A 14076-nucleotide genomic window follows, 5' to 3' on the forward strand; every position below is an offset into this window, starting at 1 on the left:
AGCTCTTGGTTTGTCCTCTCAGCCTCTTCCTGCCCCATCTTCCTAAGTGGCAATGCAGCTCACTCAGCAGTTCAAGCAAAAACCCAACTCTTCCTGCCTCTTCTCTTCCCTCCTTTAATGTCCATGAGCAAATCCTGTTGATTCTGTCTTTAAAATATATCCTGGCTTAGCTCAGTGGCTCATGCCTATAATCTAACAGCAAAAACTGCAATTACTTTTGCACCAACCTAATATAAATTAGAACATGGTGCTCACTTGCTTGAAACCCTCCCACGGCCTGTCATCACATGTCAACTAAAACCCAGAGTCGGGGCCTGCCAGGGCCTTTCAGATGCTGCCTGCTGAGGCTCATGGGAACCTTTTGCCCGAATCTTTCACACTTTCCCTCTCCTATCTGGCCCCACCTGCCTCCTCGCTACTGCTTGAAACAGGCCTGCTTCCGCCAGAGGGTCCCTGCTTTAGCTGTTCTTTCTGCTCGCAAGCTCTTCCCTCAGGTGTTTGCATGGCCTACTCCCTGCCTGCCTTCAGGACTCTACTTCTGTGCCACCTCCTCAGAGAAGCCTTCCCTGACCACCAGTGTCAGTGTTACTCCCTCTTCCCTTACCCTGCTTTATTTTTCTTTATAGAAGTGGTCATAACCTATAACATTATTTTTGCATTTACTTAACTGATTTACTCTCTGTCTTCTCCACTAGAACGTTAACTTCACGAGGATGGACACTGTTGACTGCTATAACCCTGCACAGTGCTCTAAAATAGTTGTTAAATGTGTAAATGAATCTAATAGACCGACTGAACCAGGACTGTACTATCAGAGGACCCTCAATCCTAGAATCAGAGCTAGAAAACCCTAAGCCAAGATCCAAGTGTAAAACCCTAACCCAGAGCCAAGATTGTCCCCATGCACTCCAGCCTGGGTAACAGAGCTAGACTCTGTCTCAAAAAAAAAAAAAAAAAGAAACAAAAATTAGTCAGATGTGGTGGTGACACATGCCTGTAATCCCTGCTACTCAGGAGGCTAAGTGGGGAGAAACACTTGAACCCAAGAGGCAGAGATTGCAATCAGCTGAGATCACACCACTGCACTCCAGCCTGGGTGAGAGAGTGAGACTCATGTCAAAAAAAAAAAAAAAAGAAAAGAATTAGCAGGTGACCCAGCAATTCATTTCCTAGGTACAATTGGAGTTATATCCATAGAGATAGAAAGCAGAGGCCAGGCACAGTGGCTCACGCTTGTAATCCCAGCACTTTGGGAGGCTGAGGTGATTGGATCATGAGGTCAGGAGTTCGAGACCAGCCTGGCCAACAAAGTGAAACTCATCTCTACTGAAAATACAAAAATTAGAGGGACATGGTGGCAGGCACCTGTAATCCCAGCTACTCGGGAGACTGAGGCAGAAGAATCACTTGAACCCGGAAGGAGAAGGTTGCAGCAAGCCAAGATCACGCCACTGCACTCCAGCCTGGGTGACAAAGCAAGACTCTGTCAAAATAATAATAATAATTTGCATATCCCCCTCTGGTTTTGTAGACCTAAAGCATTGCTGGTGAGAATCCCACTCCTCTGGAAAGCCTATATAAGTGTGAGTTTGGCAGCAAACTGTCTGTGTCTTGCAGGCTTGTGACATCACAGGAGGACTGTACCTGAAGGTGCCCCAGATGCCGTCCCTTCTGCAGTACTTGCTGGTAAGGAGACAGCGGCAACCCTGATGCCCAGAGGGACGGACGACCTCTGTGTGCTGGGAAAGGACTGGAAGCAAGATGGCTGGTGCTAGTACTTGGAAGAAAGGAATACATGTGGGCCTTGGAATTTCAAGGCCTAGAAGGGTGGGCTTCACGTTATTTTTTCTCAATGTTTTAAATAAACCTTCTTTTTGTTTGTTTATTTTACAGTGGATGTTTCTTCCCGATCAAGATCAGAGATCTCAGTTAATCCTGCCACCCCCAGTTCATGTTGACTACAGGGCTGCTTGCTTCTGTCATCGAAATCTCATTGAAATTGGTTATGTCTGTTCTGTGTGTTTGTCAAGTAAGTTCATGTACCTAGTTTTTCTTTTTTTTCTATGTTGGGGGGCAGGAAAACAGTTTCTCAGCTGTGTTGTTTTTCAGCCACCCTATTTCTTTTTTTTTTTTTCCAATTTACAGTATTCTGCAATTTCAGCCCCATTTGTACTACCTGCGAGTAAGTACCTTTGAGATTGTGTGGGTGGCTCATACGTCACAGCTCTAGAACATTACAAAATGTTTTCCTCTCTGTAATTTCAGGACAGCCTTCAAGATTTCTCTGCCTCCAGTACTGAAAGCCAAGAAAAAGAAGCTGAAAGTGTCTGCCTGAGGATCAGCTGTTTTCTTGGCCTGTTAGTGCTGTTAATAGAAATTATGTAGCAGAATCTTTGTCGGGAAGACTGAACAAAATAAAGATAGGTATAGGATGATTTTTAATGTAGTGACCTTCTTACAGAAAGTATTTCCCGAACATCCTTCCCATCCTGTGCTTCTGGAGCACTGATTTGTTTCAGGGAGTCATTCTATGCAATAAGATCCTAAAATATTCTATGACTCGTTTCTGTCCAAAAAGGAGCAAGAAAGCACATGTTTGTGGCTTTTATTTTTTTAATGAAATGATCATTCGTTAAAGTCAGCTTGTCATTACCCACCATGGGCTCTGTAACCTACTACCTGAATCCAGGTCCTCATTGTGAAATGCGTGGCATGCGAAATTTGACCTTAGCTTTGGAAAAGGGATTGTTTGTGGAGTGATGGCACTAATCAACATAGAGCATCTTATTTGAATCAACAGTTAACTGCAATAGTCATGTAAATAAAATTCTTTTTTTTTTCTAAAGACAGGGTTTACCATGTTGGCCAAGCTGGTCTTGAACTCCTGACCTCAAGTGATCCGTCCACCTTGGCTTCCCAAAGTGCTGAGATTACAGGCGTGAGCCACCGCGTCCGGCCATAAAATTCTTACTGTCTAAATTGAGACAGATATTAGCCTCAGATATTTATTTGCAAATATTTACTTTTTTGTCTGATATCAGTACATATGTGGACAAAGTCATCTACATAATAGTTTGTCACCAAATAACTACAAAATCTCATTTTAAATGAGTAAGGAGAACATGTGCAGAAGAAAATCTTCAAAAACAGTTGTGGGAAGAGCTTATTTGTGAAAGCTAATGACTGGTTCTGAGGGAGAATTTTCTGGGGAAAATGGGCTCTCTGTTAAGTATGGTTTTCATATTGAATTCTTTCCTTTTTTAATGGAGGGGGGGAATCCACGTTAATATTGAAACTGCATCTATAAGCCCAGCACTTTGGGAGGCCGACGCAGGAGGATTGCTTGAGCCCAGGAGTTCAAGAGCAGCCTGGGCAACAAAGTGAGAGCCTATCTCTGCTAAAAATTTGGACTGAACACCGAAAATGTTTATAAGTTCAAAAGCAAAAGTATTTGTAATGTCAACAACAAAAAATATATTTTTCTATGTAATCTTGAAATTATTAAGAGTCCTTTTAGCTTCTAGCACATATTTGTACCAAGAATTTAAGGAATAGTGGCTGGTTTGGTTTGTCTTCTTTAAATGTGTACTGATGGCCAGGTGCAGTGGTTCACGCCTGTAATCCCAGCACTTTGGGAGGCCGAGGTGGGTGGATCACCTGAGGTCAGGAGTTTGAGACCAGCCTGGCCAACATGGTGAAACCCTGTGTCTACTAAAAATACAAAAAATAGCTGGGCATGGTGGCAAGTGCCTGTAATCCTCGCTACTGGATAGGCTGAGGCAGGAGAATCGCTTGAACCCAGGAGGCGGAGGTCACAGTGAGCCAAGATGGCGCCAATTGCACTCCAGCCTGAGCAACAAAAGTGAAACTGCTTCTCAAAAAAAAAAAAAAGTGTACTGACAAACCCATTGTGTACAAAACTTTGTATGTAAATAAGATTTTAATTTTCTCTTTATACAAGCTGAGTCTTACTAAAATAATTTGATACTTAGATAATTTCAGATAGATTTTATATTCTGGATATGTGCTTTTAAACAAATAGACAAAGACTGGTGATCGCTTTGCAAATATTTGTTAATCCTTGAGTTTGAGAACCTGTCTTTTAAAAATAATACTTAATATTTCCTATACTAATTGAGCATAATGGAAATCAGTATTTTAAGTCTAGGAAATAAAGTGTATATCTAAAAGAGATAAACTTTTGGCCGGGCGCTGTGGCTCAAGCCTGTAATCTCAGCACTTTGGGAGGCCGAGGTGGGTGGATCACAAGATCAAGAGATCGAGACCATACTGGTCAAGATGGTGAAACCCTGTCTCTACTAAAAATACAAAAAATTAGCTGGGCATGGTGGCGCGTGCCTGTAATCCCAGCTACTCAGGAGGCTGAGGCAGGAGAATTGCCTGAACCCAGGAGGCGGAGGTTGCGGTGAGTCGAGATCGCGCCATTGCACTCCAGCCTGGGTAACAAGAGCGAAACACCGTCCCCCCAAAAAAAAGAGATAAACTTTCAAACAAGCTAGCCAGGCTTTTATTATTACTTTTTCACTTGAAATGTCATATATTTGCTTTGTTCTGTTTAACTTGTTTTTAACTGTTGAACTTACGAGTTATTTTATATAAATTTTTATAATAAAATAATTTTCATATTTGGTTGAATTGTTTCCTTTCATTCATTGTTTATCTCATGCTCATTCAACTCTTCTTCAAATGTGTACTTTTAAACTGCATTTGGTTAAATGCCAGACAATTTCGTATTCAACTGTGAAGAACTTTAATTTCAAATCTTGGTCTGCGTTTGGTGGTTTACACCTGTAATCCCAACAATTTGGGAGCTGAGGCAGGCGGATCATTTGAGACCAGCCTGGGCAGTATGGCAAACCCCGTCTCTACAAAAACATATAAAAATTAGCCAGGTGTGGTGGTGCTTGCCTGTAGTCTCAGCTACTCCAGAGGCTGAGGTAGGAGGATCACTTGAGCCCAAGAGGCAGAGGTTTCAATGAGCCATGATCACACCACTGAACTTCAGCCTGGGTGACAGTGAGACCCTGTCTCTAAATAGGTAAATAAATAAATAGTACTGATTTTTCTATGTTGATTTTGTATCCTGACACTTTACTAAATTTATCAATTCTTATAGTTTTTCGGCGGCATCTTTAGGTTTTTTAGATACAATATCGTATCTGCAAACAAGGATAATTTTGCTTTCTCCCTTTTTAATTAGAATACCTTTTATTTCTTTCTCGTGACTGGTGGCTCTAGCTAAGATTTCAGTACTGTGTTGAATACCAGTGGCCAAAGTGGGCATCTTTATTGGCCCACTTTGGCCACTGGTATTCAACACAGTGGCCATCCAAATGCTAGAGGAAAAGCTTTGTCTTTTCCCTGTTCAGTGTGATGTTAGCTGTGGGTCTGTTATATCTTTTTTTTTTTTCGTTGAAGTATGTTCCTTCTATACCCAGTTTTTTGAAGATTTTTTTTTTTTATCATGACAGGATGTTGAATTTTATCAAATGCTTTTTCAACATCCATTGAAATGATCAGATAGCTTTTGTCCTTCCTTCTGTTGACACAATGTATCACGTCGATTTGCCTGTGTTGAACCATCCTTGTATCCCTGGGATGAATCCTAATGAGTCATGATGAATGATCTTTTTTTTTCTTTCTTTTTTTTTTTTTGAGATGAAGTTTCTCTCGTCGCCCAGGCTGGAGTGCAATGGCATGATATCAGCTCACTACAACCTCTGCCTCCCAGATTCAAGTGATTTTCCTCCTTCAGCCTCCAGGGTAGCTAGGATTACAGGTTCCCACCACCATGCCCAGCTAATTTTTTGTATTTTTAGTATAGATAGGTTTTCACCATGTTGGCCATGCTGGTCTCAAACTCCTGACCTCAGATGATCCACCTGTCTTGGCCTCCTAATCACACCTGGGATTACAGGTGTGAGCCACTGCACCTGGCCAATTTCCATGTGTTTGTATACTTTCCAAAGTTCCTCTTGTTAGTGATTTCTGGTTTTATTCCATTGTGATCAGAGAAGATACTTGATCTGGGTCTGGGCACAGTGGCTCATGCCTATAATCCTAGCACTTTGGGAGGCTGAGGTGGGAGGATCACCTGAGGTCAGGAGTTTGAGACCAGCCTGGCCAATATGGTGAAACCCCATTTCCTGTTTTTTCCCCTCCCCGAAACCCCGTTTCTACTAAAAATAGAAAAACAAAGCAGGTGTGGTGGCCCATGCCTGTAATCCCAGCTACTGAGGAGGCTGAGGCAGGAGAATCGCCTGAACCTGGGAGCTGGAGGTTGCAGTGAGCCAAGATTGTGCGTTTGCACTCCAGCCTGGGTGACAAGAGTGAGACTCTATCAAAAAAAAAAAAGATGCTTGATCTGATTTTTATTTTTTGTAAAGGCTTGTTTTGTGACCTAACGTATGATCTATCCTTGACAATGATCCACGTGCTTAGAAGAACGTATATTCTATAGCCATTAGATGAAGTGTTTCATAAATATCTATTAGGTCCATTTGGTCTATGGTGCAAATTAGGTCTGATATTTCCTTGTCGATTTTCTCTCTAGATAATATGTCCAATGCTCAAAGTGTGGGGTTGAAATCTCCAGCTTTACTGTACTGGGGTCTGTCTCTTTCTTTAGCCCCAATAATATTTGCTGTATGTATCTGAGTGCTTCAGTGTTGAGTGCATGTATATTTATAGCAGTTATATTCTCTTGCTGAATTGATCCCTTTATCATTATATAATGACCTTCTTTGCCTCTTTTTTTTTTTTTTTTTGAGACTGAGTTTTGCTCTGTTACCCAGGCTGGAGTGCAATGGTATGCTCTCAGCTCACCGCAACCTCTGCCTCCCGGGTTCGAGCAATTCTCCTGCCTCAGCCTTCTGAGTAGCTGGCATTACAGGCATGCGCCACCACGCCTGGCTAATTTTGTATTTTTAGTAGAGACAGGGTTTCTCCACGTTGGTCAGGCTGGTCTCGAACGCCTGACCTCGGGTGATCCACCTGCCTCAGCCTAGGCCTCCCAAAGTGCTGGGATTACAGGCGTGAAACACCACGCAGCCTTCTTTGCCTCTTTTTATAATTTTTCTTGTAATCATTTTTTTCTTTTTATTTATTTATTTTATTTATGGTAAAATTTTAATGGTTCAGTAGATGTTATTTTTTAAACACATCACCCATTTGAACAGGCTTTATGATGCAATACACAATTTAATAATATAGTCATGCATTGCTTAATGGGATACATTCTGATAAATGCACCGTTACATGGTTTCATCATTGTAGACGGTGTAACCTACTCCACATTTATTTATTTATTTTTGAGACAGAGTCTCGATTTGTTGCCCAGGCTGGAGTGCAGTGGCCTGATCTTAGCTCACTGCAATCTCTGCCTCCAGGGTTCAAGTGAGTCTCTTGCCTCAGCCTTCTGAGTAGCTGGGATTACAGGCACATGCCACAATACCTGGCTAATTTTTGTAGAGGTGGAGTTTCTCCATCTTGGCCAGACTGTTCTTGAACTCCTGACCTCAGGTGATCCACTCACCTTGGCCTCCCAAAGTGCTGGGATTACAGGTGTGAGCCACCATGTCTGGCCTTTTTTTTTTCTTTTTCTGTGGAGATGGCATCTTGCCATATTGTCCAGGCTGGTCTTGAACTCCTGTGCTAAAGCAACTCCTGACCTCCTCTTGCCTCTGCCTCCCAAAGCGTTGGGATTACAGGTGTAAGCTACTGCACCCAGTCTTGAAATCTATTTTATCTGATATAAGTATAGCTACTTTTGCCCTTTTTTTATTTTCATTAGAACATCTTTTTCCATCCCTTTATTTTTTGAGACAGAATCTTGCTCTGTCACCCAACCTGGAGTGCAGTGGTGCCATCTCAGCTCACCATAACCTCTGCCTCCCAGGTTCACACAATTCTAGTGCCTCGGCCTCCTGAGTAGATGGGACTACAGGTGTGGGCCACCATGCCTCGCTAAGTTTTGCATTTTTAGTAGAGATGGGATTTCACCATCTTGGCCAGGTTGATGTTGAACTCCTGACCTCATGATCCACCTGTCTTGGACTCCCAAAGTGCTGGGATTACAGGCATGAGCCACCATGCCCGGCCTGATTTTTATTTTATTGTTTCTACAATATTTATACCTTGGTATATTGTCATTGTCTCTAAAAGTTGTAGTTGTTATTTTTGACAGGTTTGCCCTTTAGTCTCACTATCTGAGATATGAATAGTTTACCTCTGTTGCAGGGGTACCACCTTGGTGATCTTGGGTAAGATCCTGGATTACCCTTAGCAGTGATGAATCTGTACAGGTCTGCAGCAACTTGATTCTTGCCTCCTCAGATGAAAGAATTTGGCCAAGTGGCATAAGGCAGAGTGAGGGACCAAGGCAAGGTATATAGCAGAGGTAAAACTTTATTTAAAAGTTTAAGAGTCCGGGCGCGGTGGCTCAAGCCTGTAATCCCAGCACTTTGGGAGGCTGAGGCGGGTGGATCACGAGGTCAAGAGATCGAGACTATCCTGGTCAAGATGGTGAAACCCCGTCTCTACTAAAAATACAAAAAATTAGCTGGGCATGGTGGTGCGTGCCTGTAATCCCAGCTACTCAGGAGGCTGAGGCAGGAGAATTGCCTGAACCCAGGAGGCAGAAGTTGCGGTGAGTCGAGATCGCGCCACTGCACTCCAGCCTGGGTAAGAAGAGCGAAACTCTGTCTCAAAAAAAAAAAAAAGTTTAAGAGCAGGAACAAAAGGAAGTAAAGGACACTTGGAAGAGGGCCAAGTGGGCGACTTGAGAGATTCAAGTGCCTTATCTGATTCTTGACTTGGGGTTTCTGTACATTAGCATGGTCCGAGGTTTGTGTCCTCCCTTGATTTTTCCTTGGGGTCGGCTTGGGAGGGGCACATGCCATGTGTTTAAAAAGCTGTGCGCACATTCATTTGAGGCATGTTCCTTTACCAGTCGAGTGTTCCTAGAGGAAGGTTATACACCAGTAAAACTCTGCCATCTTGCCTCTTACTATGCATGCTTGAGCCTGCTTGTCCAACTCGCGAGATCTTATTGGGAAGCTGCTGATCACCAGCTTCAGGTATTTTCTATCTTTTTTTTTTTTTTTTTGAGATGGAATCTCACTCTGTTGCCCAGGCTGGAGTGCAGTGGTGTGATCTTGGCTCACTGCAACTTCTGCTCCCCGGGTTCAAGCGATTCTCCTGCCTCAGCCTCCTGAGTATCTGGGACTACAGGCACGCACCACCATGCCCAGCTAATTTTTGTATTTTTAGTAGAGATGGAGTTTTATCATGTTGGCCAGGATGGTCTTGATCTCTTGACCTCGTGATTTGCCCGCCTCAGCCTCCCAAAGTGCTGGGATTACAGACGTGAGCCATCACGCCTGGCTGTTCAGCTAACTTTTGTATTTTTTGATAGAGATGGGTTTCTCTGTGTTGCCCAGGCTGGTCTTGAACTCCTGGCCTCAAGTGATCTGCCTGCCTTGGCCTCTCAAAGTGCAGGGATTACAGGGATGAGCCACCAAGTCTGGCTCAGTAATGTTTTCTTTTGGGAGGATTTATCTCCCAATCTTTACTGCTTGGCCATGCCAACTTAACCTGCAGATTAATTTCTCCCAGAGACAGAGGGGGAATAACAGAAATATTTAAGTGTGTGAAAGCTTTCCTCTTAGTGATATTCTCCTAGGCTTTATTCCAAGATATCAAGAGAGGTAAATATTTCGCAGTCTTCCAGAGAGGAGCTGAGATACAGGGGAAAATTTCATGCTCGTGTTAGAACTGCAGTGCCCCACAATTTTTCAAGGAGTGTAAAAAAAAGATAATGCCCAGTGTCAGGCTCTTATAAAGCTCAACTTTCAGAATCCTTCCACAATATTAGATTTGCTGATCTAAGATTCAGTTACATATGAATATATATATCTATATATTCAATGATATATGACTATAATAACATTCAGTTATATATGAATATATAACTGAACATTGAGAGAATACTGGGGCCAGGTGTGGTGGCCCATACCTGTAATCCCAGCACTTTTGGAGGCCAAGGCAGGAGGATCACTTGAGGTGAGGAGTTTGAGACCAGCCTGGGCAACATGGTGCAACCCTGTGTCTACAAAAAAATGCAAAAATTAGCTGGGCGTGGTGGTGTAGTCCCAGCTACTTGGGAGGCTGAGGTGAGAGGATCACCTGAGCCCAAAAGTTTGAGGCTGTAGTGAGCTATGATTGTGCCACTGCACCACTCCAGCCTGGGTGACAGAATGAGACCCGGTCTCAAAAAAAAAAAAAAAAAAAAAGTAATAATGGCCAACATTTATTTGGCATTTACTGTCAGTCAGCCACAATGCTCAATGCCATAATGGTTGTCCCAGCTAAAGGACACACTACCCCCTGGTAGCTAACAAGTGATCATAAACTAAGTGCTTACTAATGCCATGCACTGTTTTAACCTCATTAGATCTGTTACCTCATTTCATCCTCACACAATCCCCAGGGAAGGATTATTATCATGCCTTTTTTTTTTTTTTGAGACAGTCTTGTTCCATTGCCAGGCACCAGGCTGGAGTGCAATGGTGCGATCTTGGCTCACCGCAACTTCCGCCTCCCGGGTTCAAGCAATTCTCCTGTCTCAGCTTCCCGAGTAGCTGGGACTACAGGCGCACGCCACCACGCCCAGCTAATTTTTGTATTTTTAGTAGAGATGGGGTTTCACCGTGTTTGCCAGGATGGTTTCAATCTCTTCACCAGTGACCCGCCCACCTCGGCCTCCCAAAGTGCTGGGATTACAGGCTGTCATGCCTTTTTTATAGATGAGGAAGCTGAAGCCGAGAGAGGTTGACTTGCCCAACATCACTTAACAGCTGAGAATATCCGTGGAGGGAAGGTGAAATCCCACGCCAGGCAGCCGGACCTCACGGCCTGTACTCTCAGTCCCCAAGCTGCGACAATGCTTGAAATGTTTTGAGGCTATTGACAGAAGAAAAACAGTTTTTTTCCAGACAGAATTTTGATTCTTTCACATCTGTCCTATTGCTGGGCAAAACCTTTTGTGTGTTCTGTGATTGGCTCTGCTTTTAGAGTGCTGAGAGCTCTGTTCGGGGGAGAAAATCCTTTAAAAACCTAGGAGAATGATAAGAAAAACAATAATGATAAAAATAAATGATTAATAATTATAAAAATGTAAAATTTATACAAGTATAAAATACAAGTTTAAAATGTATAAAATGTGCATATATTTTATATTTATATAAAAGATAAATATTTATTTTATAAGATAAAATATAAATACATATTATATATATATATTTTTTGATCCAGAGTCTGGCTCTGTCACCTAGGCTGGAGTGCAGTGGCAGATCTTGACTTGCTGCCACTTCCGCCTCCGGGCTTCAAGCAATTCTCCTGCCTCAGCCTCCTGAGTAGCTGGGATTACAGGCACGTGCCACCACCCTTGGTTAATTTTTATATTTTTAGTAGAGACGGGGTTTCACCACGTTGGTCAGGCTGGTCTTGAACTCCTGACCTCGTGATCCGCCAGCCTCCGAAAGTGCTGGGATTAAAGGCGTGAGCCACTGCGTCTGGCCTATATATGTTTTATAGATACCAATAATGTATATTTGATAGATATATGAAATAAAATATATTTTATAAAAATATAAAACATAAAAAAACACATAATATATGATAGTAATGAGAATAATAATAAAACAAGCCGGGCGCGGTGGCTCACGCCCATAATCCCAGCACTTTGGGAGGCCGAGGCGGGTGGATCACGAGGTCAAGAGATCGAGAGCATCCTGGTCAACAAGGTGAAACTCCGTCTCTACTAAAAATAAAAAAATTAGCTGGACATGGTGGTGCGTGCCTGTAATCCCAGCTACTCGGGAGGCTGAGGCAGGAGAATTGCTTGAACCCAGGAGGTGGAGGTTGCGGTGAGCCGAGATCGCGCCATTGCACTCCAGTCTGGGTAACGAGAGCGAAACTCCGTCTTAAAAAAAAAAAAGGTAATAATAAAAATAAAACAACGATGTAGCCCCATCCCCTTTTTGTCCCCACCCACTAAAAATCCCTATAAAAATCAAGTTTATTAAGGAGCAAATCCCACCGTTTTTATTTGGAAGCCAGTGTCTATAGGCTGGCTCTTGCCTGTTGTTGCATTAATTTCATGGTAGGGGAAAACTCGTTTTTGAACTGTACACGCACCCTTGCTTTTTATGACCATATATATATATATATATATATATGTATATTTGAGACGGAGTTTCGCTGTTGTTACCCAGACTGGAGTGCAATGGCACGATCTCGGCTCACCGCAACCTCCGCCTTCTGGGTTCAAGCAATTCTCCTGCCTCAGCCTCCAGAGTAGCTGGGACTACAGGCACGTGCCACCGTGCCCAGCTAATTTTTTTGTATTTTTAGTAGAGACGGGGTTTCACCTTGTTGACCAGGATGGTCTCGATCTCTTGACCTCGTGATCCACCCGCCTGGGCCTCCCAAAGTGCTGGGATTATAGGCTTGAGTCACCGCGCCCGGCCCGACCTTTTATATTTTTATTTTTTCAACTTTTATTTTAGGCTCAGGAGTCCATGCGCAGGTTGCTAAATAGGTAAATTGCGAGTCATGGGGGTTGGGTGCACAGATTGTTTTCTCACCCAGGTACTAAGCGGAACACCTAATAGGTATAGTTTTTCAGCCGTCACTCTCCCAGCCAGTCAAGCAGCTAAAATGCGAGGCATTGTGGGCGGGGCCGGGGTGCTCCCGCTCTTGCCGCTGGCCCAATCACAGTGCGGCGCTCCTCCTGGCGGGTCGCCGATTAGTGGTTGCCATAGCTCCCGGCATTCGCTTGACAAGATGGCGGCCGTCGGGCGGCAGCTGTAGCGTATTTGGGTCTGAGTTCTTCCAGGCTTCTCAGCCGGGCACGGTTCTTCTGTGCCAGGCCCGCGAGGCCCAAGGGATGGGCTTCCAGCCTCCGGCCGCTCTTTGGGGGCTTCTCCTTCTGCAGGGCTTCATGAAGCCGCTGTGGGGGGACCTGGGTGTGTAAGGCGCGGCAGGGACCTCGGTGGGCCGGGGCTGAGGGGACTGGGCGTTAAAGGGCCAGACTTGGACTCTCCCGGGAGCTTCGGGAGTCTGGACCGCCAAAGCAAGCTGCCACACACACCTTGGGCGATGGCTCTTGCACTGCTAACCCCTCCCTGTCCCCTTTCTTCCCGCCTAGCTTTCATCCCTCCTTTCATCCGAATGTCCGGGCCTGTGGTCAGGGCCTCCCTGGTCGGAGATACCGAGGGTGTGACCGTGTCCCTGGCCGTGCTGCAGGACGAGGCGGGTAAAGTCCGGCCCTTCTTTTGGGAAGGGTGGGGGTTGGACTGGATCCAGGCCTTCCAAGGAGCCGGGCTAGGTGGCATCCTCTGGGGCCCCTGCCTCTGTCCTCTGCAAAGTCGCACGGGAAGAAAAGGATGGGGGTGCTGCTGCAGGCCAAAGAGGACAGATGGACAGATTCGAAGAAAGCTTGAAATAATAACGTCTGGCATTCATTGAGCTGTGATTGTGTATCATCCCATTTTCCCAGTAAGAGCAGTAATATCTTTTCATCCCCTGTGACCAATGAGGAAACAAGTTCAGAGAGGTTGTCTGTATCCCAGTGTCACGCACGCAGCTTGTAAAGGGCCCAATCCTAGGCTTGTAAGGAGAGTCCATCCTAGGCAGTTTGCCTCGAGTGCACCCCCGGAGCTGCTGGGCTGTGCTGCCTTGCAAGCTGATCTTCTTTTTCTTAGGAATATTGCCAGTTCCGACTTGTGGAGTGCTGAGCAATGAAACGGAAGACTGGAGTGTGACTGTGACCCCCGGTGGGGTAAGGCCAGAAATACACTTGCTCTGTAGCCTGAGAAGGGGCCCCCATGCAGGGTTTCTGCAGTGCTTTCTTGATTTGACAAGGCATGACTTTCTCCATACTCAGAACAATCATGGAATTGTGGGCTGTTGAATCTGGTAGACACTTACCCAGCCTACATGTTCCTTACTCTGGGGTTTGGAGTCCTTGGATGCATTTCAGGGGGTCTGTGA

At 44.5% G+C, this 14076-nt stretch overlaps 2 protein-coding genes across 8 annotated transcripts in view; both read left to right on the forward strand.

The window, feature by feature from the left end:
* The window catches only part of GTF2H3 (general transcription factor IIH subunit 3), a 31629-nt gene extending 26973 nt beyond the window's left edge, over positions 1 to 4656 (forward strand). For all 4 annotated transcript variants that reach the window (XM_035258087.3, XM_002753142.6, XM_078337641.1 and 1 more), the window contains 4 exons: positions 1618 to 1686; positions 1894 to 2029; positions 2146 to 2182; positions 2266 to 4656. In XM_035258087.3, coding sequence (XP_035113978.2) covers positions 1618 to 1686; positions 1894 to 2029; positions 2146 to 2182; positions 2266 to 2335 — 312 coding nt within the window. In that variant the 3' untranslated portion in view covers positions 2336 to 4656. The remainder of the gene's footprint in view (positions 1 to 1617; positions 1687 to 1893; positions 2030 to 2145; positions 2183 to 2265) is intronic.
* Positions 4657 to 12857: 8201 nt separating this feature from the next.
* TCTN2 (tectonic family member 2) overlaps positions 12858 to 14076 on the forward strand; it is a 36244-nt gene continuing 35025 nt past the window's right edge. For all 4 annotated transcript variants that reach the window (XM_035258089.3, XM_054239087.2, XM_035258090.3 and 1 more), the window contains exons 1-3: positions 12858 to 13049; positions 13232 to 13339; positions 13788 to 13864. In XM_035258089.3, coding sequence (XP_035113980.2) covers positions 12971 to 13049; positions 13232 to 13339; positions 13788 to 13864 — 264 coding nt within the window. In that variant the 5' untranslated portion in view covers positions 12858 to 12970. The remainder of the gene's footprint in view (positions 13050 to 13231; positions 13340 to 13787; positions 13865 to 14076) is intronic.

The sequence above is a fragment of the Callithrix jacchus genome, chromosome 9 (assembly GCF_049354715.1).
Source record: "Callithrix jacchus isolate 240 chromosome 9, calJac240_pri, whole genome shotgun sequence".
NCBI lineage: Eukaryota > Metazoa > Chordata > Mammalia > Primates > Cebidae > Callithrix > Callithrix jacchus.